The sequence below is a fragment of the Canis lupus genome, chromosome 21, assembly GCF_003254725.2.
Source record: "Canis lupus dingo isolate Sandy chromosome 21, ASM325472v2, whole genome shotgun sequence".
NCBI lineage: Eukaryota > Metazoa > Chordata > Mammalia > Carnivora > Canidae > Canis > Canis lupus.
The window spans coordinates 6,861,263-6,888,268 of record NC_064263.1 but is presented as its reverse complement, the minus strand read 5'-3'; the positions used below and the strand labels follow the sequence as shown (position 1 = coordinate 6,888,268).

The 27,006-nt window shown below is 45.3% G+C and overlaps 2 protein-coding genes across 3 annotated transcripts in view; both read left to right on the top strand.

Moving 5' to 3' along the window:
• The window catches only part of HEPHL1 (hephaestin like 1), a 93,564-nt gene extending 90,053 nt beyond the window's left edge, over positions 1-3,511 (top strand). The window contains exons 18-20 of the mRNA XM_025419281.2: positions 746-908; positions 1,369-1,440; positions 1,535-3,511. Coding sequence (XP_025275066.1) covers positions 746-908; positions 1,369-1,440; positions 1,535-1,737 — 438 coding nt within the window. The 3' untranslated portion in view covers positions 1,738-3,511. The remainder of the gene's footprint in view (positions 1-745; positions 909-1,368; positions 1,441-1,534) is intronic.
• A 4,982-nt stretch (positions 3,512-8,493) lies between these two features.
• The window catches only part of PANX1 (pannexin 1), a 49,334-nt gene continuing 30,821 nt past the window's right edge, over positions 8,494-27,006 (top strand). Inside the window, exons 1-2 of one of the 2 annotated variants that reach the window (XM_035704177.2) lie at positions 8,752-8,891; positions 22,883-23,035. In XM_035704177.2, coding sequence (XP_035560070.1) covers positions 22,975-23,035 — 61 coding nt within the window. In that variant the 5' untranslated portion in view covers positions 8,752-8,891; positions 22,883-22,974. Of the gene's footprint in view, positions 8,892-22,882; positions 23,036-27,006 lie in introns of both variants that reach the window. The other variant, XM_025419277.3, reaches the window with a different exon arrangement.

Below are 27,006 nucleotides of genomic sequence, written 5' to 3'. Positions count from 1 at the left end.
CCTAAAACAACCAACACTAACTCACAATTTCTCAGGGTCAAAAATCTGGGAGTAGTTTAGCTCGTTGGTTCTGACTCAGCATTTCTCAGGAGGCTGCAATCAAGATGTCAGGTGGAGCTGTAGTCATCACGTTTGACTAGGGCTGGAGAATCACATCCAAAATCATTCACAGGGCTGTTAAATGAAGGCTTCAGTTCTTCACCACATGGGTATGGCATAGAAGCTGACTTCTCGGGATCCCTGGGTGGCGCAGCGGTTTGGCGCCTGCCTTTGGCCCAGGGCGCGATCCTGGAGACCCGGGATCGAATCCCACGTCGGGCTCCCGGTGCATGGAGCCTGCTTCTCCCTCTGCCTATGTTTCTGCCTCTCTCTCTCTCTGTATGACTATCATAAATAAATAAAAGTTAAAAAAATAAAAAGAAGCTGACTTCTACCAGGACGAATATTCCAAAAAAAGAGAGCAAGAGAGAGGGTCTAAGTCTTTCGGAAGTAGCATGCCATCACTTCTGCTATATGCTATTGGTCTCACAGATCAACTCTCAATGTAGAAGGGGACTCCAAAGGTTATGAATAGCAGGAGGCAGGGATCATTGGGGGCCATTGTAGAGGATGGTACCACCAGATTTATCGATCTTATTGACCTGTTCAAAGAACTAGCTTTTGTTTTCTTTGATTTATCTCTATTATTTTTCTGTCCCCAGTTTTATTGATTTCTGCTCTTATCATTATTACCTTCTTTCTGCAGATAGATAAATCTTACCGAGAAGATGTGTACGATCTCTTTCCTGGGACATTCCAAACCATTGAGCTGTTTGCAGATCACCCAGGAACATGGCTGATACACTGTCATGTGTCTGACCACATCCATGCTGGCATGGAGACAACCTACACAGTCCTTCGGAACATAGGTACTGTTTTCTGTCAGTGATGATGGGTGATAGCACCAGGCTTCCTGTAGGCCCTGTAGGCACAAGAGCCCCCAAGGGCTCAGGGTCAAGCAAGAGAGACAGACATGTAAGTAGTAACTGTAATAGAATATGATACAAGCCAACAGAGAGTGCAGAGTACAGGGCTCAGTGGCAGCAGTAGGAGGTAATGATTAACAGTGTGGGATATGAGCAAACATTCTAGAGGCTATAATGCTTCAGATGGATCTTAATGGGTGAGTAGAAGCTTGAAAGGTAGATGGGGTAAGGACAGCATGTGTACTGGTATGAAGTAGAACAGTGAGAATTTAAGAAAGACCTGCAGATACAAATGGGATAAAGTCCTCATTGGTAAAATGACGCGACTCTTGAAATACCTCATGTCATGAAAAGAATCTACTTCTGTTGTTTATAAAACAATCAACTTGTCTTCCTTGTCCAGACAACAGGATCCCTTACTCTACCAAGTCTCCATCTGGAGGAGCGTCCCCCCCAGCCACAGTGCCCTCCAATGGTAATGATACCCTCCCTGAATCCCACAAGTGAATAGTCAATGTTCACTCCCTAGGAAAAGGCAGAGGACTGACACCTCACTCTTCTTTCCACAGAAGAACCCGGCAAGGAGCAGCTCTATTTCTTTGGCAAGAATCTGCATCCCAGGGGAGCAAAAGCAGCCTTGGTCATCCTCTTCGTCATTGGACTCCTCTTCCTTATCTCCACGGTGATTCTTTCCCTCAGATTGCACTCTGCAAAGAAGCAGGTTGCATATCGGCAAGTTCAGTCCTGCGCACTCCCCACAGATGCTCTGTGAACCAACTGGTCTTCCTTAGCAGTGAAACTGGACAAGGCATCGTTAATCAAGAAAGGTTTACATTATATCTTGGATCAGGCTCTGATCCTCCAGAATACAATCAAAGCAATTTGCTTTTACTTATTTATTTTTCAATGGGCTGTGAATAATCCTCAGGTATAACATACAGAAAGAAGAACAGGTGTGACTGAGAAAACACAGTATGTTTTCTGAATGAATTTGCTGACACGGGGAAAACCTCTGAAAGATATCTTTATTTTCCATGTTTCATAATTCTCAGATTAGACGGTGGGTGCTTCCTTAACCAATCATCCACATTCCTAGATGGACGGCTTTGGGAAAGAGTTACACTGCCTCAGACACCTAACTGGAATGTTGCTGACTCTTCAACACAGTTGTGTAAGATGTTTCCCTTAGTCGCTCCAGAGAAAATAACTTTCTGAGGAGTTCATGGAAATGTCGAAATTAGTATCTGCTGATAAAATTTGATCAAATGAAGTTGTTGGAGGCTTCAGTCAGCTTTCTTGGCCTTTTCCACTTGAATACAAATAGCCTGTGCACTGTTTGCCATAGAAGGCAAAGTTATCAGCATTTAAAAAAAGATTGCTGCTATTTTTATGCAAACCTGTAGAGGTGCTTTAATGCTTACAACTCACTTCATGTTATGTTTTCACAATGTTTCCATGGCAACGTTTGTTGTTGTTGTTGTTGTTGTTGCTGTTTTCCAAAGTCACCTAGAAAATTTGTATTTGTATTTCAGGATGTGGAGGGCTGGAAGCTATAAAAGAGCAGGCTAAGTTCTCCCACTGTGAGGCAGAGACTCCCTAAAAGTTTAGTGGGAGCTTCAACGTGGGAAGGAAAGTTTGTAGGAGGCGAGTCTGGACTTGAGCCCTGAGTCTTATTTTTCACCTCACCTAGCAGGATATTTCCAAAGTCTGCATCTTCAAGGAGATAAAAACAGTCTCATCATGTGACTGGTTGGGAGAAGAGATCTCACAAAATTCTTGATTCCATGCTTCTTAAAGACAGCTCTTTATGGGAGGAGAAAAAAAGAAAAAAGAAAAACCTAGAAAAAAGCTTTTAAATCATTAAATTGGCTTTGAAGATATACATTACAGTTTTCAAGGCTCACGTGTAAAAATAAAATATCGGACAACTAAACTCAACCCATTACAAGGCGATCCATACTCTGTATGTATGCCTAAACGTTAGGTTAAGATAGATAAAAGCAACTTTGCTTATTACTAGACTGAGAAATTGCCCTTAGCTCAGGGCAAGATGCCCTGCGATGCCAATGTCAATGCCAGATGAGTGATATCAGTACATTTGCCTTAGCAGATTCATTTGGATGTCCAGGTGAACAACTAGGACCTAAAAAAATACTCTGGTGGAGGGACCTTTCATACTTTCTCATCTTCATCTTGGTGAGGGGAAACGAGTAATTTGATAAAAGTTGTACTCTTACATAAAACAGGATGCCAATGCTAATAGTTCTGTTCTTAGTTTGCTTGAATGTCATATCGAACAGTGTACCCAAAAGATTTTGAATTCCAGCCTGCTTGCCACTGATAATGTGATTTTGTAGTATGTGCTCTACAGTTTTCATGCATGTGTAGGCTGTATAATTTCATAGTAATAATTGTGATAAATGCCTTATTTATAACTCACCTAGACAACAAATTATTCAGTTTTTTCCTTTTCTCTTAGTCTATTTTTTTAATGAAATGAAACCATAAAGTAGTTTGATTATACCATTTCTCTTTTTAATAAAGTTTCAAAGATCATAAGATGGCAGTTTGCGTTTTTTTTTTTTTTTTTTTTTTTTCACTAAATATTATGGATCACTAGACCTAGGGCAAGGGGTTCCTTAAAGGAGACTTGTCTTTTAGATATTTAGCAACTATCCTAGCTATACCTGCTAAAGGAAATGAAACAAAATAACTACATCTCTGCAAATGATAGGACTCTCCTTGAATATTGTTTCCTCAAATGTACCATACTCCTTTCCTTGCTTCAGTCCTTTAAGAAAATCAATTACATTTAGATACATCGCCTGTTACAATGGAAGAGGTGTCCCTATTCCTAGTAGGTGGGTCTCTTACTTGGCTCTGGACTTTATCTCTTCTTGCTTTCTCAAGGATATCAGTGGTACCCACCATTAGCAAACAAATAGAGACATCTGGGTGGCTCAGTGGTTGAGCATCTGCCTTCAGCTCAGGTCATGATCCTAGGGTCCTGGGCTTGAGCCCCTGGGATCCCTCCCCCTCTGCCTGCTGCTCTCCCTGTTTGTGTTCTCTCTCTCTCTCTCTCTCTCCTGTCAAATAAATAAATAAATATTTTTTAAAAAAAAAAAAACAACAGAAGACTGTTGTCATTAACTTCATAACCCTCTGTAACCCAGTTAGTTTCTCTGTTCCTTTGATAGCAGAATTTTCTGCCTGTATCATGCATGCTTCAACCTTTTCCAATGACTTCTAATCCAGCGTACCTCACTCCCACCTCCCAGTCTGCTGGGATGGGATCAACCACAATGCCATTTCCAATGGCTTCTTTCCCATCTTGATCTCACTTCACCTCTTTGTAACAATCGATAGCTTCTTCCTTTGAAACACCCTGTAGTTCCTTGGCTTTTCCACGTGATCCCTGCCAGCCCTCCTTCTTTGGTTGCTTTTTCTTTTCAGTCTCTTGCTAGCTCTTTGTGTCCCATCTCACTGAAGTGTTGACATGCCTCAGGGCTTGACACTGGGCCCTCTTCTCTTTTCTGCTCTCTGAGGTAGGCTGAATAATGTCCCCAACGATTTTGTGTCCTAATTGCTGAACCCATGTCACTTTAGATGGCAAAAAAGACTTTGCAGGTATGATTAAGTAAAGGATCCTGAGATAGATGACTCAGATTGTCCATAAATGAAAGTCAGAGCACCCGTCTAAAAGACAGCCAGAGGGAGATGTGACTATGGAAGAAGGCCAAGTGATAAGTGAAGTAGGACACTATGCTGCTGGCTTTGGAGATGAAGGAAGGGGCCACAAGCCAAGGAATGCTGCTCTAAAACCTGGGAAAGGCAAGGGAACAGATTCTCCCCCAGAGCCTCCAGAGAGAGCTTGGCCCTGCCAGCATCTCGTATACCAGTAAACATGATTTTGGATTTAAGAGTTCCAGAACTGTTAAGAGAATAAATGGGAGTCATCACATTTGTGGTCATTTGTTACAGCCTCCTCCCTACATTGTTTTATCCAAATTCGTGAATCTAAAAACCATCTTTAGGCTAACACATTAAAAATGTGTTTAGACTGCAGGCCACAAATCCTGCTTAAGCAGGGTCACTGCATCAGTCTCCCAACCATCCTCTCTGCTGTCACTATTGTCCCTTCCCACCACTCTACACAGCTGCAGCAGTGTTCTTCCAAATCTGATCACATCACCTCCCTGGTGAATACCTTTCAACGTCTTCCATTTCACTTTTAATTCTATCCAAACTCCTTACCTTGGTCTCAGGCCCAGCCTGATTTGGCCCATGACTGCGTCTCTGACTTCATCTCAAACTCTTCCGTGCTTTAATTTTGATCAGTTCTTGTGCCCTGCTAGTTCCTTCCTGCCTCAGGACCTTTGCATGTGCTACTTTTTAAGCCTGGAATACTCTTCCTCTCTAGCACCCTCCTCCCCCTTCTTAACTTTCCTAGCTCATCTGTGAGCTCCTCAGACTGCCCTCTCTAAAGCAGATCCCTCCCCTATGTCCACTATTTTCCTTTGTAGCACTTCTCATGGGACATGACCATTTTATCTTTGTTAGTTTGATTTTCTTCTGCCTCTTTGGCTGCAGTGTAGGAATCATTAAAGCAAAGACTCCTGACCTGCTTTGCTCATTGCTGCATCTCCAGCACAGACCAAGTGCAGATATATAATTGTTCAGCAATATTACTTGAATAAATGTATAAACAGAACAGACAGCGTAGTAGGCTTGACTATTCTCACTTTGAGTATTTCGGCTGCAAAAAGTCTCATGTTCAAATGTCAAATGTCATGAGTCTGAAACAAACAAACAAAAAAACAGATTCTGGGACAGTGGCTGTGAGAACAGCTACTCTGGCTTCCTTCTCATAAATGACACTGGACCAAGGGTAGGGGCTGGAGGGACATGAGAGGAGCATGTGTTATTCAACCCCTAAATGCACCTTACAATTAGAAAAAAAAGCAATGTCATCAAAAATAAGGAAAGTCTAAGAAACTGTTGCAGCTAGGAGGGCCTCCTAAAAATTAAGGAGATATGAATAAACTAGATTTTCATTAATATTAATGTACCAGCATTGGCTCATTAATTGTAACAAATGTATTATACCAATATGTTAACAAGAGGGGAAAATAGGCTCAAGAGTGGGAGTATATGGGAACTCTCTGTATCATCTGTTCAATTTTTCTGCATATTCAAAACTATTCTAAAAATTAAAGTCTATTTTTTTAAGAGGAGGGGATGGGGGGAGGGAGAGAGAGAGTCTTAAGTGGGCTCCATGTCCAGTGCGGAGCCTGACTTGGGGCTCTATCTCATAACCTTGAGATCATGACCTGAGCCGAAATCTAGAACCCAGATGCCCCAAAGTCTATTTTTTTTTTAAGTCAATGTTACATATACTCTTATGTGACACCTTAAGCTTCTGAGATTGGTAATGACAGCTACCAAAGGTTCAGTGCCCAGGACGTGGCATGCACTATTACATACATGTAATCCTCAGAACAGCCCCATGAGGTAGGTGGTATTATCTGTATTCAACAAATAAGGAAATTGAGACTTAGAGATTTCCAGTGATATGTCCTTGGTCACACGGCAAATCTGGGTGGCAAATCCTGGAGCTGAACCCAGGCTCTTGCTTTCTTACTGTGTCCGGAAAAAAACCTGGCACGTTAGACTGATGTGATTTTTTTTTTTTTTTTTTTTGGTAGGAAAAACGGCTCCCTTCGTCACCCTCCTCTGTCATTCATCTCTACCAAAGACAGAGCACCAGTTTGGGTTCCTGTTATACTTCATGTGCAACATTTCAACAGCCTTTCACCTGGCCTCCCTGCCTCCACTCTGCATTCCCCATCCATTTTATACAGGGCTGGAAGATTAAGCCTTTTAAAGCCCAACACTATTTGTATCACTCCCCTCCCCAAACTGCCTAATGCCCAGGGGGAAAAAAAACGTTCAGACTACCTTCTCTGGCCCAACCTCTTCATCTTTGACTCCCTCACCTTCATCTTCATCTATACCAGTGTCAGATTTCTGTACTTCCCACGTCCTAACAAGTTCTCTTTCTTGCCTCTATTTTGAATTCCACAAACGTGCGTTGACTCCCTGCTAAAGTTTAAAAACTCTGCCAGGGCCGAGGGCAATTTACGCAAAAGGCAGGGGGCCTGGCTAATCAACCTGAGGAACCCATGGGGGAGATCGTGAAGCTTGGTGAGGCAGGCAGTGGCCACGCTAAGAAATTTGGATTTTATCCTAAAAGCAACACACACTTTATGTAGGGCAGTGACACCATCCGATTGGAGCTTTTCAAAGCTCCCTCTGGCCGCTGTGGGAGAAAAGTGGCTTATACGCCTATGCCTATGCGATCCACCGCTGTATGCGGTTAAGAGAAAGGATGAGCACTGGGTGTTCTACTATATGTTGGCAAGTCGAAGTCCAATAAAAGAATATACAGAGAGAAAGAGAAAGGGAAAGGACGGTGGCCTAAATCCCAGTGCTGGCGGTGCATGTGGAGAAAAACCATCACCTTTTCACTTGGCGAGGACCAAGTGAATTTGGAAATTCACTTTCCAAACTATGGCAGCTGGGAGAACTGGAAGCTTAAAGACGACGCTGGAGGCTCTGGCTTGGGTGGATGGCGGCGCTTTCCGCCAGCTGGGGAGGACCGGAGTTCAGCCGGAGAGGAAGATAAGGCCTGCGTTCCTGGGTCCTCGGAGTCCGAAGTCCTGGGAGCCACCCGGGCGGAGGGCGGTGTAAACTGCTGGCTGAGCGATCGGAGGCTAGGACAGGTGGAGACGTGCGCGAGGGACCTGAGCGCAGCCGGGGGGCGGGGGGGCGGCCCGGGTGGGAAGGGCGGGGGCGGCAGCGCAGCCCGAGGGCCCTCCCGCCTGCGGGTTCTGCCCGCCGCAGCATCTCCTCGCGCTTCTCAGGCTCCACCTCCTGGAGGCGGGTCGGCAGCGGCGGTCGGCAGCGCCCACAGGCAGCACGCGCGGACGGCGGAGGCTGGAGGCTCGGCCCCCCGGGCGCGGTCGCCGAGGCGCGGAGGGTGCAGAGTCCCGTCCTCCACGCCGGCCGCTGGGCTCCGGGGCAGCCGTGGCCCTTGGCAGCGTCTGCAGCTCCTCTTAAGCGGAGTCCACCGTGCAGAGCTGCGGGGAAACCGCGGCCCAGCAAGGCGGGCGGGAGGGGGCGCTGAGGCCGAAGGGGCGGGGCGTTTCCGTGGCGCCGCTGCTCCGCCGGGGATCGCCGTGCTGGGCGGGCCACCTGTCCCCCGCGGCTCCGCGCGCCCGGCTGTCGGAGGAGCTCGGAAGACCTCGGGTTCCGGAAGAGCTGGGCGGGGCGAGCGGGGCGCGGGCGGGGCGGGGCGGGGCGGGGCGGGGCGCGGGGGGCGGGCGAGGCGGGAGCGCACCCGGGGCCGGCTCGGGGCTGGCTGAGCGCGGGCGGGGGCGAGGCGGGGCGCGGGCGGGGGCGGGGCGCGGGCGGGGCGCGGGCGGGGGCGCGGGCGGGGGCGCGGGCGGGGGCGGGGCGGAGCGCGGGCGGGGGCGCGGCGGCGGCGCTGGGCCTCATAGGCAGCCGCGCGCCCCGGCGCACAAAGGCTGGCGCATGTGTGAGCGGCCCGGGAGCCGGCAAAGGGAAAGCGAAATCCGCGGGGGCGGCAGGGGACGGCGAAGGCGCGGCGCCGCGGTCCCGAGGCGGGGGTCCCGGCCTGCCCGCCCCGCCCCCTGGGCCCGGGGCCTGAGCGCGCCGCCGCGGCCATGGCCATCGCCCACCTGGCCACCGAGTACGTGTTCTCGGACTTCTTGCTGAAGGAGCCCTCGGAGCCCAAGTTCAAGGGGCTGCGGCTGGAGCTGGCGGTGGACAAGATGGTCACGTACATCGCCGTGGGGCTGCCGCTGCTGCTCATCTCGCTGGCCTTCGCGCAGGAAATCTCGACGGGTAAGGCCGGGCGGAGGGGCGGGGCCGGGCGGCGGCGCGAGCCGCGTGACGGGTCTGCGGGACGTGGTCTGACTGCGCGCCCCGTGGCGGGGACGCGGGGTAGAAAGGCAGCCCCGGGCTGATGGCCTCGAGTGTTCTTTGCGCACGTGGTGCAGGCTGTGGCCCTGCGGATCCCGCTTGCATCCCCCCCCCCCCCCCCCGTTCTGCCTGCACCCCGCTGATCCCGACTGCGCCCTGGAGTGCGTGTCCTGCCCTCGCTATCAGATTTGTGGAAACCACGGCCTCCTCATCCCGTCCTCTCTCTCCCACATTTGCGTAATTATCCACAATTTTGGAGCAGAGAAGTTCCGGAGCGGCTGAGCGGAGGGCGTGAAGAAGAGGACTCCGTGAAAGCTGTGCGCTCCCTTCTTTATCTCACTGGTCGATACCGAGACTTGAGCTCTGGGGGGTTGGTTGTGAATGATGGGAAATGACTGCCCTTGGCTGGTATTAGTGGGATCCCAGAATCCTCCATCTGAACGGCCTTACTATGAATGGGGGATGAACAAGCCCCCTTCACGTGGACTGTCGTTTACTCATAATAACGCGTCTGAGGTGCCAGTGTCTGGGGCAGGATCTTGTGGTTGCCTAATAAGACTCTCTGGTCTTCCTCAAGAGCTGAAGCATAGAAAAAGGATACTTTCGAGTCAGCAGGAAAGCAGCTAGAAACAGTTTGATGGGCGGTGGGAGAGAAGAGAGGACGGTGGGGCTGGGCCTGGGGGAAAGCCTATGTGAGAAATGGTGCTGGCTTCTGGCCGTGGAGCACAGTGGAATTTGCATAAGCAGAGGTGAGACCTTTGTTAAGATTCTGAGATCACAATTGCACTACTCGGGATTTACCCCAAAAATACAGATGCAGTGAAAAACCGAGACACCTGCACCCCAATGTTCATAGCAGCAATGTCCACAATCGCCAAACTGTGGAAAGAGCCTCGGTGTCCATCAAAAGATGACTGGATAAAGAAGATGTGGTTTATGTATACAATGGAATATTCCTCAGCTATTAGAAACGACAAATACCCACCATTTGCTTCAACGTGGATGGAACTGGAGGGTATTATGCTGAGTGAAGTAAGTCAATCGGAGAAGGACAAACACTATATGGTTTCACTCATTGGGGGAATATTAAAAATAGTGAAAGGGATTATAGGGGAAAGGAAGGAAAATGAGTGGGAAAAATCAGAGAAGGTGACAAAACATGGGAGACTCCTAACTCTGGGAAATGAACAAGGGGTAGTGGAAGGGAGGAGGGCGGGGGTGGGGTTACTGGGTGACGGGCACTGAGGGGGGCACTGGACAGGATGAGCACTGGGTGTTATACTGTATGTTGGCAAATCAAACTCCAATAAAAAATATACCAAAAAAAAAAAAAAGATTCTGAGATCGCAGAGAATGTTATATATGTTCCTGGAAGGAGAAAGATAATGACTGTACTCCCTGAGGAGGAGTGTTAGTCACAGTTTTGGGTTATGAGCATGAATATGGGTCCAGGTCCGTTAGAACAGAGGCGTACAGGCTTGGTAGTTTTAAAAGTGCAAAGTTATTGTGTGAGCAGAGGATGGACTGGTTGAAAACAGTACTGAATAAGCCTGATGGTATCCTGTAGGGTCTGGGATCAAGGAGGAGAATCGGAGCTAGGGAGGCCAGATGCCAGAAGATGGGGCCTTGGTTGACGTCTTGTGCATGGATGGGGGCCAAGATTTGAAGGGAAAGGATGGGAAGGGGTGAATTCTAAGAGATCAAGGAGCAATAAGTGGCACCTGGGTACCTAGTTTTTAATAGGCAATGAAGGGCAGATATGACCAGAGTTGATAGAAAGGCTGCAGCCCAGAATGATTGGAGAATGGTGGGGGGGATTTTTGTTTTTTAAAGATTTATTTATTTAGAAAGAGAGAAAGAGCACATGCACAGAGCAGGTGGTGGAGAGGGGCCGAGGGAGAGAATATCTAGCAGACTTCCCACTGGGTGTAGAGCCTGATACGGGGGCTCGATCTCATGATGTTGAGATCATGACCTGAGCCGAAATCATGGTCAGAAGCCTGAGCCCCCCAGGTACCCTGAGAATGGTGGTACTCTTGATGAGAATAGTGAAGTTGCAGGAGGAGTTAGTTAGAAGAGGGTTATGGTAAGCTTAATTTTGTGATCTACAGCACTAAGTTGTTCAGTGTGGCAGGAAGTTGCCAAATTCATTGTGGAGAATACGTGATCAGTTTTTTTGTCTTTGGGCAGGCATAGTCCTGGGGTTTCCTTCCGCCTTCCAGATGATCAGGAGTTGGGACTTCTAGTAGAAAGGAAAACCACCAAGCAGCTTGGGTCCTAGAGATAATCTCTCCCTTCAGCAGATGTTCTTTGGGTACCAGCTATGGGTTGGACCCAGTGCTATGCCCCGAGGGCCCAGGAATAAATGAGGCACAGTCCCTGTCATGGAGGAGTAACAGTCTTGGGCACCTGATGCCAGGAGGAGGGAGTTGGTTACCCTTGGTGATCAAAGTTGACATCTACCCCACCCCCCCATACTAGAGGGATTCAGAAAGCAGAAGCACTTTCAACAAGTTTAAGTTGATGGGCTGAGAGGCATTTGGCTGGCATTGGGAATGGTTTCACCCAGCAGGAGTCTGACCTTACGCTATGCACAGAGCACTGCTGTGTGTTGAGTGGGACAAGAAAGGAGTTTGAGGCATGGTCTTCCTCCCACCCTGTAAGAGTTTACCTCCTATCTGGGTGCTAGGACAGACATGTTGACAGGTGACATTCAGCAGCATGTAATTCAGTGGCAAGACAGTGTCATGCTCTGAGCCCCAAGCAGGTGAAGGTTGGGGGAAGCTGTGGAGCAGACTCCCATTCTTCTCAGATGCTTCAGGCATGTGGGATGAAGCCAGCTGGACTGGGGAAGACCTGTCTGGTTGAGTACTCAATTGGGACAGTGAGAGTCAGGTCAGTCCAGCCAGGCTGATAGGGAAGAGCAGGAAATCTCACTCTTTTCCCACGGGTGGTGGTGTGTATATATAAAATGTGAAAAATCACCTTTTCAGGGGCGCCCCTGCTAGGAGACATCCTTAACCCCTGAAGTGTAGCCAGGAGCATTTGGAAGGCTTTGGGATAGTGAGCTACTGGCTGTTGAACTAATGTAAGAATTAAAACACACACCTGGTCTAGTGAGGCCTGATACTTCTAACTCTGCTGGTCTAAAACACTCCAGGCCCAGCTCCCCATAAGGTAAGCTGGGTTTGCACAAAAACCAACAACCCAACTTTACATTAACTTGGCACACAGCAGAAGACAGTTTCCATGTCATCGTGCCTGGACTAGGAAGACTGGGATGGAAGCCAGAGAAGGGAGAACTGACACTCTGTTTTACGGGCCCTAACTTTTTCTCTCCCCTTGCCTTGCCTCATGTCTTGTACACAAGTGCTCAATAAAAATACAATGAAGGAAATGCTGGAGCACATTAAGGACTCTCTGGGGTTCTCCCTTGGACTGTGGCTGGGCTCAGAGGAAGCAGGGGCATTCTGGGGAAGGGAAAGCATGGAAGAAAGGAAGCCAGGTTCCAAGGATAAGGTTAGGTCAAAAATTCCAGTTGCCAGGTCCCACCCAGTGCCTGGAATTCACCAGCTAGAGACAAGGGTTCCTGGCATGGAGAGAGAGACTTCCCAGTCGCTGGGCTACCCGGCATTTGAGAACACAAGTCATGCTGAGTTGTGGTTTCTATCCTGATGTCTGTCCCCAATAATAGCATTCACGGATACAGGTCATCATGGGAGGGAGCCAAGTTGCCCTGTTTGACTTATAAGTGTGGATTATATTCCGTGTACCCCGGATTCCCTTTGGCAGTATTTCATGATGAAGAGGGAGCTGTGTTTGTAATGTCGAAGCACTCTACTTGGTCAGGCAGATGAATGCCATTTCCTGTGGCCCGGAGAACACACACGTGTCACCAGTGTGGAAGCTGCAGGGAGGCAAAGTTCTATGCCACAGAAGGACCCTTGTTCTAATACACCTATCCCCAGAGTTTAGAGTTTAGAAATAGGTGGGTGACAACTCTGTGTAGAATACAAGCATCAGTAGGGGTGCGTGGGTGGCTTGCATAGTCAGTTAAGCTTAGGTCTTGATCTCAGGGTCCTGAGTTCAAGTCTCACATTGGGCTCCATGCTAAGCATGGAGCCTACTTAAAAAATAACAAAAAAGAATGCCTAAGTAGGCTACATGGCCTTTAAGCTCTGAGGTTTTAAGAGCATTTATCTAAGCTATTAAAGAAATAGATTCCCTAAGCTACCTTTCAACATCAGTGGGACCCATGTTCTTGGAGTCTTTCCACAGGGGCTGCCATGCCATTGGCCTAGGGCTGTATATATATAGGTCCTGGTGCCAAGGTATTCCTCCTGCTTTGTTTCTCTGGTGCCCTAACCTGGCATGTCAGGAGGCCCTGGGAGAGGAGAGCCTCCATCTCCTGCCAGGGTGCTTCTTGCCCTGAGCCAGGCTGGCTGGACCAGATGAGCAGCGGGGGCAGCCAGCAGACCCCTGGAAAAGGTGTTTTGTCTGCCGGGGGAGCCTTCTCTCCCTGCTGCCTTCCCAACGAGCACCTGCAGTTCTGGGCAGAGGGATCTGGTCTGTCGGGACTAGTTTTACAGGGCCAGCATTAGGCCAGCCCGACACCGCCCCAAGCCCCGTCGAGCCGAAGGACAGACCTAGATGCTAACTATAGCTGCTTCTGATACTATTAGCTTACAGTTCTCCCTGTGTTTCCTCCACTCAGGAGAGGCTACTGATGGGTACAATTTTTCTGGGTTAATTTTTTTTTTCTTTTTTACTGTTGTATTTTTATTGTACAAATAGTACCTAAAAACATTCTCATGGTAAATGATGCATAAACCACCTTCATGTGCTAGAGGTAACTTACCATTATGGATGCTTAGAACAGCCTCAAAGTCTCCTTCCTCTCATGAGTACACAGGTATACATTCTTTTAAAAACTAATTGAGTCCTACATAGTGGTTTGCGTTTTCCCACTTCATATGTTTTGGAGGGTGTTCCATGTTAGTACATAGGCATTACCTCACTATTTTTTTAATTAAAGTATAATTAACTTACAATGTTATATTAATCTCAGGTGTATGCTGTAATGATTCAGCACTTCCCTGCATTACTCACTCCTTTGCCCATCCCCTCACCCACTTCCCCTCTGGCAACCACCAGTTCATTCTCTGTATTTAAGAATGTCTTTTTTTTGTTTGTCTCTTTTTGTTGGTGGTGGTGGTTTCTTAAATTTCACATGTGAGTGAAATCATAGGGTATTTGTCTTTCTCTAGCTCCATCCATGTTCTTACAGAGCGTCATATATTCTTATAATTGATTTAAGTACTCTTAATGAGGCACGTTTAGGTTCTTTCAAAATTTCTTTTTTTTTTTTTGCCTTTTATTTTATTTTATTTTATTTTATTTAAATTCAGTTTGCCAACATATGGTATAACACTCAGTGCTCCTCTCATCATGCGCCTTCCTTAGAGCCTGTCACCCAGTTACCCCATTCCCCTTCCTACCCTTCTGCAACCCTCCACATGTTTCCTAGAGTCGAGTCTCTCACGGTTTGTCTTCCTCTCTCATTTTTTCCCACTCAGTTTCCCCCATTCCCTTATGGTCCCTTTCATATTTTTTATTTTCCATGTATGAGTGAGACCATATGATGATTGTCTTTCTCTGACTGACTGACTTCACTCAGCATAATATCCTCCAGTTCCATCCACATCAGTGTAAATGGTAGGTATTCATCCTTTCTGATGGCTGAGTAATATTCCATTGTATATATAGACCACATCTTCTTTACCTGTTTGTCTGTCGAAGGAGAGACATGGCTTCTTCCTCAGTTTGGCTATTGTGGACTATGCTGCAACGAACATTGGAATGCAGGTGTCCTGTCGTTTCACTCTATCTGTGTCTTTGGGGTAAATACCCAATAGTGCAATTGCTGAGTTATAGGGTAACTCTATTTTTAACTTAAGGAGCCTCCACACAGTTTTCCACAGTGGCTATACCAGCTTGCATTCCCACCAACAGTGCAAGAGGGTTCCCTTTTCCCCACATCCTCACCAACATTTGCTGTTGTTTTTCCAGCTTTTAAAAGGGAGGCTTGTATTGAAATGTATTTCCCTCTTAGGACCGCCTTTGTTGTATCCCAACGATTTTGAACAGTTGTGCTTTCATTTTTGTTGGTTTGCATGAATCTTTTTAATTCTTCTCTAATTTCCTGGTTGACTCATTCATTTTTCAGTAAGATGCTCTTTAACCTCCAAGTGTTTGAGTTCCTTCCAAATTTCTTCTTGTGATTGAGTTGTAGTTTCAAAGCATTGTGGTCTCAAATATGCAGGGAATAATCCCAGTCTCTTGGTGTCCGTTGAGACCTGATTTGTGACCCAATATGTGGTTCAATCCTGGAGAAAGTTCCATGCGCAATTGAGAAGAATGTGTATTCTGTTGCATTAGGATGGAATGTTCTGTATATATCTGTGAAATCCATCTGATCCAGTGTGTCATTCAAAGCCCTGTCTCTTTGGTGATGTTTTGCTTAAAAGATCTGCCCTTTGCTGAAAGTGGAGTATTGAAGTCTCCTACTATTAATGTATTATCTATGTGTCTCTTTACTTTGGTTATTAATTGGTTGATATACTTGGCTGCTCCCACATTAGGGGCATAAATATTCATAATTTTAGGTCTTCTTGTTGGATAGACCCTTTAAGTATGATATAGTGTCCGTCTTCATCTCTTACTACAGTGTTTAATATAAAATCTAATTTATCTCATATGAGGATTGCTAACCCAGCTTTGTTTTGAGGACCATTTGAATGGTAAATGGTTCTCCACCTCTGCATTTTCAGGCTAGAGGTGTCCTTAGGTCTAAAGGAGTCTCTTGTAGACAGCATGTAGATGGGTCTTGCTTTTTTATCCAGTCCAATACCCTCTGTCTTGACTGATCATTTAGCTCATTCACGTTCAGAGTAACTATTGAAAGATATGAATTTAGTGTCATAATATTACCTATACAGTCCCTGTTTCTATGGATTGTTTCTTTGGGCTTCCTCTTTGTTTACAGGGTCCCCCTTAATGTTTCTTGCAGAACTGGTTTGGTGGTCACATATAGTTTCAGTTTTTGCCTATCCTGGAAACTCTTTATCTTTCTTCAATTCTGAATGACAGTCTTACTGGATAAAGTATTTTTGGCTGCACATTTTTCTAGTTTAGTACCCTGGATATATCCTGCCAGCCCTTTCTGGCCTGCCAGATCCCTGTGGATAGGTCTGCTATTAATCTGTTTCTCCCAATAGAAGTTAGGAATCTCTTTCTCAAGCTGGTTTTAGGATTTTCTCTTTATCTCTGAAATTTGCAAGCTTCACTATTATATGTTGGGGTGGTGATCAGTTTTTGTTGATTTCGGTGGGGGTTCCTCTCTATCTCTTGGATATGGATGCCTGTTTCCTTCCCCAGATTAGGGAAATTCTCAGACATGATTTGTTCATGTGTATCTGGTCCTCTCTTTCTCTCTCTCCATGCCCTCTGCAATCCCAATGAGATGAATGTTATTCTTTCTCAAACTATCATTTAATTCTCGGAGTCTCTCTTTGTGCGCTCTTAGTTGTTCCTTCCTTTCCAGACCATAAGTTTCTCAGCTTCCTTCCTTTCCAGACCATAAGTTTCTGGAGGGCAGGAACCCTCTGTCCTCTGGTTGACTGCTATATCCATAGTTTCCAACTAAGACTTGATACATAGTAGACATTCAACAGAGTGTGTGAATGAACAGAATATCCAGTCCCACTGGATCCTGAGTGTTAGTTATTCTATTGTCTGGAAGATGGAATTTTATGTATCTTCAAAGGGTTAGTTTTAAAAAAGTTTGTCAAAAATATTTGGAAACTCTGAATAGTATCATTGGAACTGACTCAAATAAACAATAATAGAGGAAGGAATGTGAATTGAGAGAAGATAAGCAAACATTTAGTAATGATGAGATCAATTTTAAAGTAACTAGAACTTACCCAAGCAGCATTTGGTCTGTTTTCTTTTTTATTTTATTTTTTTAATGTTTTTACTTGGCATTAATTGACACACAATGTTATATTAGTTTCAGGTATACAGCATAATGATTCAGCATCTCTATGTTACGCTGTGCCCACCACAAGTATAGGTCCCTTCTGTCACCATACAGTGCTACTAAAATATCATTGACTATATTTCCTATAGTCAATTTCCTATATTTCCTATGCTACACCTTCTATTCCCATGACTTATCATTCCATAGCTGGGGCTCTTATTACCCTTCCCATTCCCCTTCACCTATTTTGCTACTTCCTCCCAGCCCCTTCCCTCTGGCAACAATCAGTTTGTTTTCTGTATTTATAGATGTGGTTCTGCTTTTTGCTTATTTGTTTATTTATTCATTTGTTTTGTTTTTTAGATTTCATGTCTGATGAAATCATATGGTATTCATTTTTCGTGGCCTGACTTATTTCACATGGCATAATACTCTCCAGGTCCATCTGTTTGCCCTAAGTGGCAAGATCTCATCCTTTTTTATGGCTGCATAATATTTTGTCTGTGTGTGTATGTGTACATACCACATTTTTATCCATTCATCTATTGGGGGACACTTAGGTTACTCCTATATCTTAGCTATTATAAATAATGCTGGACTAAACATAAAGCTTCATATATCTTTTCAAATTATGTTTTTGTTTTCTTTGGGTAAATACCCAGTAGTGGAATTACTGGATCATACAGTATTTCTGTTTTTATTTTTTGGAAGAACCTCTGTACTATTTTCCTGTATCAGTTTTACAGTGGGGAAAAGAGTGTCTCCAATGAATGGTGCTGGGAAAACTGGACAGCTACATGCAAAAGAGTGAAACTGAACCAATTTCTAACACCATACAAAAAAATAAACACAAAATTGATTAAGACCTAAATGTGAGGCCTGAAATCATAAAAATCCTTGAACAGAATGTTGACTGTGATTTCTTTGACATCAGCCATAGCTACATTTTTCTAGTATGTCTCCTAAGGTAAAGGAAATAAAAGCAAAAATAAACTATTGGGATTACATAAGGGGATTGGAATTACATAATAAGCTTTTGCACAGCCAAGGAAACCATCGGCAAAACAAAAAGGCAAGATATTAAATGTGAGAAGATATTTGCAAATGATATATTTGATAAGGGATTAATATCTAGAATATATAAAGAATTTATGCAACTCAACACCAAAAAAAAAAAAAAAAGAGCAGTCTGATTAAAAATGGGCAGAAGACATGAACAGACATTTCTCTAAAGACATCCACATGGCCAACAGACACATGAAAAGATGTTCAACATCACTAGTCAGGGAAGTGCAAATAAAAACCACAATGAAAAAAAAAAAAAAAACCACAATGAAATATCACGTGTATCTGTCAGAATGGCTAAAATTAAATTAAATTAAATTAAAAAAAATAAGTTGGCAAGGATGTGGAGAAAAAGGAACCATTGTGTGCTGTCATTGGCAGGCATTCTTTTTGTTTTAGTGAACACTGTTTCCTGACTTGAAATTAGAAGACCCATTTTTGATTATTTACTCCCCTTGTCCTTTGCCCCCACCCCGACCCCTGCCCCAAGAAAAAAGGAAGAAAGGAAAATGAAACTATGGAAGAAAGTCTATTCTTTCATAATAGATGGAATTTCCACCACTGGCAAAAACTGAAAGTACATCTTGGAACCTTTACAGCTTCTAGTTTGGATTAGCAACACCCTTTAAAAAAAACAAAAACAAAAACATAAGCACCACCTTTCCTCTGCACAGTACTTCCTTGGATTTTTTGCCCAAACCCCTAACTGAGGCAGTAAGTTTGGCCCAGAGTGGAGAAGGGGTGGCAGTTTGGGAGCATCATGCCCACTGTGCTCTGGCTGAGTGAGGCAGACAGTGTGGGGACATAGGTGACCAGGAGTGCAGGGACCCAGAGAGAACCTGTATAGTACTGAAGCAAGCCTGGCTGTCTGTGGGATACAGGTGTGTGTCAGGGAAAGGGGTTTTTCATTGTCACGGATTTATTCATCCTCTCTAAAGCTTGTGCCCCTTTTTCTCTGTATTTTATGTTTTTATCTGATGATAAAGACAGGGCTCAGTGTCAAAAATATGGAAAATACAGAAGAGAAAAAAATAGTAGTAATTCTACTGCCAGAGATAGCCACTCTTATGTCTTGGTAATATCTTCCCCCGAGGCTTTTTAGATCTACATAGCTGACAGCTTCTACTTCTTAAGAAATCAAACACTAAATCAGGGCCATCTTACCATGTATTCTTAAACTTGTTTTTTGTTGGCTACAAAATTGAATGTTGAATAGGAATATCAAAATGTAACCCTTTCACAATGTGTTTGCTAATATAAATAGCATTGTGGAGGACACACTTGAACAGAGCTCTCTTTCCAATGAAGATTTCAGTATTTTGACAAATTGTGTAAGTCCAATTAGGAGGTCAGAGTGTGCAGACATTTTCAGGACTCTGATTGACATGGCAGGCCACCCTCCAGAAGGATCGTCCCCTGCCACTTCCACCAGCAGGTAGGAGAGGGCCCTTCTCCCACCGTCAGCAGCACGTAGTGTTTGTCATTGACAGTTTAGTAGATGGATAAAGCTATGCCGTTGTTTCAGGTCACATTGATTCAATCACAGCATTGCATGTTTTTCCCTAGATACTTATACCATTTACATAATTCTGTGAATTGTTCGTGTCTTTTCCTTGTCTTTCAGAGGGGAAGTTGGTTTCTCAATGGATTTTATTAACTTCTAAGATAGTTTCGGATATTTGGGGGCCATCCTTAAAGGCAGATACCTTCCTTGCCAGTTGTCAGTTACCTTTGAATTGTGACTATGGTTAGTTTTGATGAGCAGAAATTATTTTAAATTGTCAAAACTGTCTGCCTTTTAAATTTTTATTTCTTCAATTCTGTTATGATTAGACCAGTGTAGTTCCTCCTTATGACAGTTAAATATCCATCTAGTTTTTTTCTAATGATCTTTGATGATTTTATTTGAATTTACCTCTTCAATCTGCTTTGGTCTTTTGATACTGTAAATTAAGACTCTTGCTGATAATTCCCTCATCGTTATTTATTGAGGAACTTATTCCTTACCCAGTGATCTCTGGTGATTTCTTTATTATAAACTCTGATGTGAATAAGCCTTGTTAGGGCTATTTGTATTGTTCTATTGGTCTATTAATTCTCATAAAATACCAGACCATCCTGTTACTGCTTTCATCCTATATGCAAGGAGGTACCTGGGTAAATTAAATAAATAAAATCTGGAAATAGTGGAACCATGAACAAGGAAACCAAAGCAAAGCTCAGCAGTAGAAGTGTCTGACTTGCCTAGCACAGAGTGTTGCATCTTCAGGGGATAAATTCCTCATAATATAGTAAATATTTAGAATGCTACTGAATTTTAGAAAGAGGATCATGATCAAGAGGTCCTTATTGGAACTTGTCAGGTCATCTCAACTACTGGACACTTTTTTCTTTTCGATAGTTATGAGAACCAGTACATTGCCACATTTTGGGATGTTATTTAGGCTGCTGCAGCTTCCATATTTTGATCACTGCTATTACTAGTATCTTTGTGATTACAGGAAGTTGTAACCAATTACAAATGGGTTCCGAGAAGAATTACAGCTTCCAAATTGGTTTGGAATGCGGTGAATATTCCAGGAGGAAGGATGAATAGGCTATATGTTGCCTCAGTGCTTCGGCTGATGAAACAGGCTTTGGGCAGTGAGACTCCTGATATGCTCCCTGCACCAGCCCCAATACATCCCACACCACCTGCTGCTGGTGTGACAGTGGAGGGAGCTTCCTCGATTCGAAATTCTAATTTGCCACATATCTTTAAGTCTGTGTGTTTGTGTATGTCTGTGTTCAAGTTCAGACAGCAAGAGAAAGTGAAAGCCCTGCCCTTTTTTGGACACACCTACTCTTGGTCTCTTTCCCTGAGGTAACTACCACTACTGTTACTTCTTAGTGTTTTATGCTGCTCTGTGTTCCTTTGGAAAAACATGGTTTTATTTGTATTTTATTCTTACTGCATTTTAAACAAAATATTATGCCAAGCATTAAGAGCTTGCAATTTGCTCATTTGTCTGCAATGTGTCCTGGAGATATTTTCATGTTGTTTCATGTAGATTTGCCTCATTCTTTTTAGGCATGGCATAATTTTCCATAGTATGGACTACACCCCAGTTCATTTAACCATTCAGTTAAGGGTCGTGTATGTTCACTCTGCATTTTCCTACTATACATGGTTGTTCAGGGAACATCCTAGGACGTACTTCCTCAGGCAAGATGTGTTTCTCTAGATCAGTGGTTCTTAAACTTTTTGGTCTCATGACCCCTATATACCTCAGGCTCTTAAATTCCTTTGAAGATTTCAGAGAACTTTGGATTGGGGGTTGTATCTATCAGTATTTATCATGTTAAAAATTAAAACTGAGAAAATTTGAAAACAATTTAAATAATACGTTGATTACATGTCAACATATATATATTTATTATTTTATTTGATTCATTTATTCACGAGAGACACACACACACAGAGGGAGGGGCAGAGACACAGGCAGAGGGAGAAGCAGGCTCCATGCAGGGAGCCCGACGTGGGACTCGATCCCAGCTTTCCAGGATCACGCCCTGGGCCAAAGGCAGCGCTAAACCGCTGAGCCACCCGGGCTGCCCTATATATCTCTTAAAAAATAACTTTAAAACCAAAAATTTTGTAAGAAGAGTGATGTTGTTTTCCACTTTTACCAAATCTCCTCAATGTCTGACTTCATAGAAGACCACTGCATTTTCACATCTGCTTTTCATTCATTGTGTGGCAATCTCCCATGTCAGTGACCTCTGGAAACCCCACTGTATAAACTCAGAATGAGAATATGAAGGCAAATAAAACTTGCTATTACTGTGAAAGTAGGCCTCACATCACGGAACTTCAATCTTCCATGGAAAGATTCTCAGGTTCTGGACCACACTCAGAGAACCTGTGCTCCAGGGTCAAACTGGAGGATGGAGTTGGAAGTTAGAGGGTCAGGACGCCTGGGTGGCTGAGCGATTGAGTGTCTGGCTTTGGCTCAGGGCATGATCCCGGTTTGGGGATCGAGTCCTGCATCAGGCTCCCTGCATGGAGTCTGCTTCTCTTCTGCCTGTGTGTCTGCCTCTCTCTGTGTCCCTCATGAATAAACAAAATCTTTAAAAAAAAACAAAAGAAGTTAAAGGGTCACAGATGTGCACATTCCAAACATAAAAGGTACTTCCAGGTGGTCTCCAGAATATTCCCTCACCCTCCTACCGGCGATGGAGGGGAGTAGGCCTGTCCCTACAGCTTTACTGATGTGTGATATTTTCAGAGTTTTCTATTTGCTCTTCTCATTGAAATGGCATCTCACTGTTTCGGTTTGTAGTTCCCTATTTGCACTGGGATTTCACAAGACATAGTTCTGGGCTCTGGCTGTAACACTGAGCAGTGTTCTAGGGACTGCTCATTCTTTCCAGCCCATTTACTGGTGCCTTGTGGCCTTGGGTATTTGATCTTAGGGAGACCATCAGGCCTCAGCTGGTTATCATTGCCTTATGAAATCTCCCCCAACCCCAATCTATCCTGTTTCTTTTTATTTGTTTTAAGCTGAAAGTTAAAAAGAAAAAAAAAAAGATCCTTTCCCTCTGTTCCCTATTTAAGTTTGGTCAGTGAGCAGAACTAACAAATACCTTTTGGGAAATGTTAAGATGTCTTTCAGAAAGTTCTTTCTTCTAAATGTTAACATCTGTTGCGTGTTTGATGATTGTGTTGTGTAAGGGTCCTTAGAGTTTCAAAAAGCACAGAGAGAGTTCTATTCCCTCATTTGGGGAGGCTCACCTCTCCTCTGACCAGGCTTTCTTTTCAAAACAGAAAATGATGCCTGTTAAGTGAGATAATACATGGAAAACAGCCTGGTACCTGGCTTGTGTTTCGTACATGCTGCTTGACGCTGAAGCCGGTGCATGTTAAGCATCTGCAATCTGGAGGTGTTCTGCAATATCATGATAAACCAGCACAGCCAAGGTGAGCACTTCTCTCCGGCTCTCACTCATGCCCAGGCCCTACTCAGAGGACTGTAGGAGGCTCAGCTCCAGAGGAGGAGCCTGGATGGCAGGACCTCACTAGCCTCCTGTCCCTTCCCCTGGGTCCCTTAGAGGAAAGAGCCTGGTGATCTTGCGATTCTTCTTCTTAATGAGGCATCATTCCTTTTAAGTCTCTCTGAACTCACTGAGCCTTATGCCTTCAGTTTTCTTTTCTGCACACAGTGGAGTGAATACCGAAACAGGAAAGTGATGCTCTGTTAAAGAACTGAAGGAATGCCTGTATAGCTTAATGGCAAGGAACAGCTGCATGGCGCATGTGTGCCCAAAAGGCATCTGGCCCCAGAATCAGTCTGAGCCCTTGCAACATGAGGACAGTGGACTCAAATTAGTTATTGGGTGCCCTCCAGGACCCTTCTGATTCTTGATTCTGGTGCTGTGGTTCCTGCCCCACCTTAGGGTCATTACTCTTTTTCACATCTTGTTTCCATTAAGTCGTGTTCTTGTCCTTTTGGCCCATCCCTGAGCACTGCCCCTGGGAGCTTGCAGCCTGGCCGGGGGGATGGCCTCCCAGTAACTGCCGCATGCTGGCTATGAGAAGTGTTTTGGAACAGGTGCCCTGGTGGGGAGCCTCCCCATTAGGGATGGCTTGATGAGGAGAGGCGCTGGACTGAGTTACCCATCAGCTTGTGCGGAGCCTCTTAGGGGACAGACATGGTTTTATTTCTGGGGAAAAGGGAACAGGATCAGTATTACTGGGGCCTGTGGAACAGGGGGAGGAGTGATTGGTGTAAGATGAGAGAGGCAGGTAGGGCCTGGTGGTCATGGAGCAACTGTGGCATTTGGATTTTAGTGTTGATCCAGAGCAGTCAGAGGGCTTTTAGCGGTACGGGGCATCATCAGATACGAATTTTAAAACCTTGCCCCAGGTACACCGTGAGAATGGACTGCAGCTGTAGAGACACTAGTTAGGGGCTATTGCAGTTGAATTTGGACTGATGATCTCTGTGCACTTGGAGATCAAGGATTGTCACAGGTGTCTTGGACTCTGCCATGGTACATTGTATGGGACAGTTTTTGTTTTTTTTTTAAGATTTTATTTATTCATGAGAGACATAGAGAAGCAGAGACACAGGCAGAGGGAGAAGCAGTCTGCCTGCAGGGAGCCTGATATGGGACTCGATCCTCGGACCCTGGGATCACTATCTGAGCCAAAGCCAGATGCTCAGCCACTGAGCCACCCACGTGCCCAGGATATCTTATAAAAGTTTAGTGGGGGCGCTGTGAGCACGCGGGGGCTCGCCAGCCTCTCCCGGGATGTTAGAGCTGATCTGGGAAGGCCCCGAGCTGGTCCCATTCAGTGGCTTTCTGCTCTGGGGCTTCATGGTCACTTGAAGCCTGGCCTGGCATGGGCGGTGAGGAAGGAGTGGGCCAGAGCTGGTGTGGAAGCCTGGTCCTAGGTAGCCAGCAATTGGTGCTCATCACCTGGTGGAGCAGGAAGCCCTGTCTGCTATGGGCCTGTGAAAAGCTGCAGCTCTGGGAGGGCCTGGCCCAGGCCCCCGGGGGTGGGGGCAGTGGAAGGTTAGCGTCCTGAAGGGGAATGACACTTGTGCCTGCCCTTACTGCCTGCCTTCCTCTGCTGTCTTTAGGACCAGTGTTAACAGCTCCTGGGTGTGCATATGTAAACATACACATTTACATTTTTTGATGAGGCTTTACTTTTTTAGAGCATTTTTAGGTTCACAGCAAAACTGAGGGGAAGTACAGAGATCTGCTCTATACTCCCTGCCCCAACACATGCATAGCCTTCCCCGTTATCAATATCCCCTGCAAGAGTGGTACATTGTGTGGACTTGGGAAAAATGTGAACAACATGTGTCCATCATTATGGTATCATGCAGAACATTCTCACTACCCTAAAAATCCTCTGTGCTCTATTTTCCCACGCCCTACCCCCCAACCCCTGGCAACCACTGATCATTTACTGTCTGTTAGTTTTGCCTTTTCCAGTGTCATAGAGTTGGAACCATACAAGTTTATAGCCTGTTGGCTTCTTTCACTTAGTCATATATATTTATGTTTCCTCCATGTCTTTTCATGGCTTGATAGTTCATTGCCTTTTGGTGCTGAGTGTCCCATTATCCCATTGTACCACAGTTTATCCATTTCCCTTTTGAAGGACACCTTGGTTACTTCCAAGTTGTTTTTTTTTTTTTTAAGATTTTATTTATTTATTCATGAGAGACACAGAGAGAGAGAGAGAAGCAGAGACATAGGCAGAGGGAGAAGCAGGCTCCATGCAAGGAGCCCGGCGTGGGACTTGATCCTGGGATTCCAGGATCACGCCCTGGGCTGAAGGCAGGTGCCAAACTGCTGAGCCATCCAGGGATCCCTACTTCCAAGTTTTGACAGTTATAAGTAAAGCTGCCGTAAATATCCATGCATAGTTTTTGTGTAGACCTGGGTTTTCTTTTGGGCTAATACTAAGCACAATTGCTGGATCGTGTGTAAAATATGCTTCGTTTTATAAGATACTGTCTTCTGAGTATCTCTGTGTGTGCTTTCCCAGTTACAATGGACGAGCGTTCCTGTTGCTCCACATCCTTGCTAACATTTGGTATTGCTAGTGTTCCAGATTTTGGCCACTCCAGGAGGCATACACTGGTACCCTGTTTTAATTCGCCTGTCTCTGAGGACATACGATGTGGAGACCCTTTTCATATGCTCATTTTCCATCTGTGTATCTTCTTTAGTGAAGTGTCTGTTAAACTCCTTGGCCCATTTTTAATTCAGTTGTTTGTTTCCTAACTATTGAGTTTTAAGAGTTCCTTGTGTATTTTGGGTAACACTTCTCTACCAGATGAAGCTGCCATAGACTGACATTGCCTGTGTGCTACGTCCTCTGAGCACAGTGTTTGTTAAGCAGCAACCCTTCTGGACAGTTACATGTTTTTCACTTTTAAGAGACTGTGGGATAGTTAAGATGTGAGTTTTGGGGGCACCTGGGTGGCTCAGTTGGTTAAGTGTCTGCCTTCAGCTCAGGTCATGATCCTGGGGTCCTGGGAGCCAGCCCCACGGTGGCTCCTTGCTCAGTGGGGAGTCTGCTTCTCCTTCTGCCTCTGCCACTCCACCCCATTTGTGCTTTCTGTATCACTCACTCTCCTCTCCCAAATGAATGAATGAATGAATGAATGAATGAATGAATGAAAAAAAGGAAGAAAGAAAGAAAGAAAGAAAGAAAGAAAGAAAGAAAGAAGAAAGAAAGAAAGAAAGAAAGAAAGAAAGAAAGAAAGAAAGAAAGAAAGAAAGAAAGAAAGAAAAGAAAGGAAGAAAGAGAAGTGAGTTTGGGAACCAGACTGCCTGGGTTCAATCCTGGCAGATGACCCATCCACTGTGAGACCTCGGCTGGAAAGCGGCTCTGATTCCAAAACCTGTGTACTCGGCCCTTCACCTGCCTTGTGAGTGAGGAGCAGCAAGGCAGGCTCACACCCCAGCACAGAAGTTGGTCGTTTATGCTGGGGCTTGGGCCCTGCTGCTGTGGGATCGTCCTCCCCACTGCTTGCATCCCTGCTGGGGAGGCCACCTGCTCTGTAACAGTCATGGCCAGTCCCTCCCAGCCCAGCACTTCGGCCTCTGTGGGTCATCAGAACCATGGCTGTGTGGATGACAGCCCTGAGGACATTAAAACACAGCTCCCCCACCCCATCCTGCCAGCCCTTCCCTGCCAGCACCATAGAGTCAAGTCTGCAAGGATGGCCCTTACCTGACCCCCAGCTGGACTCTGTGTTCCAGAGTGGTCTGCTCCCCTTCATAACCATCTGTGAACTTGGAAGACTCCAGGTGTTTGCTTGTGCCGGGTCCCTAGCCTGGGTCCTCCTCCCTTCAGATAGAAATACCTGCCATGGCCTAGCCATTATCTTTATGCAGGTTGTTTTGTCTCTTATCATTAGCGGT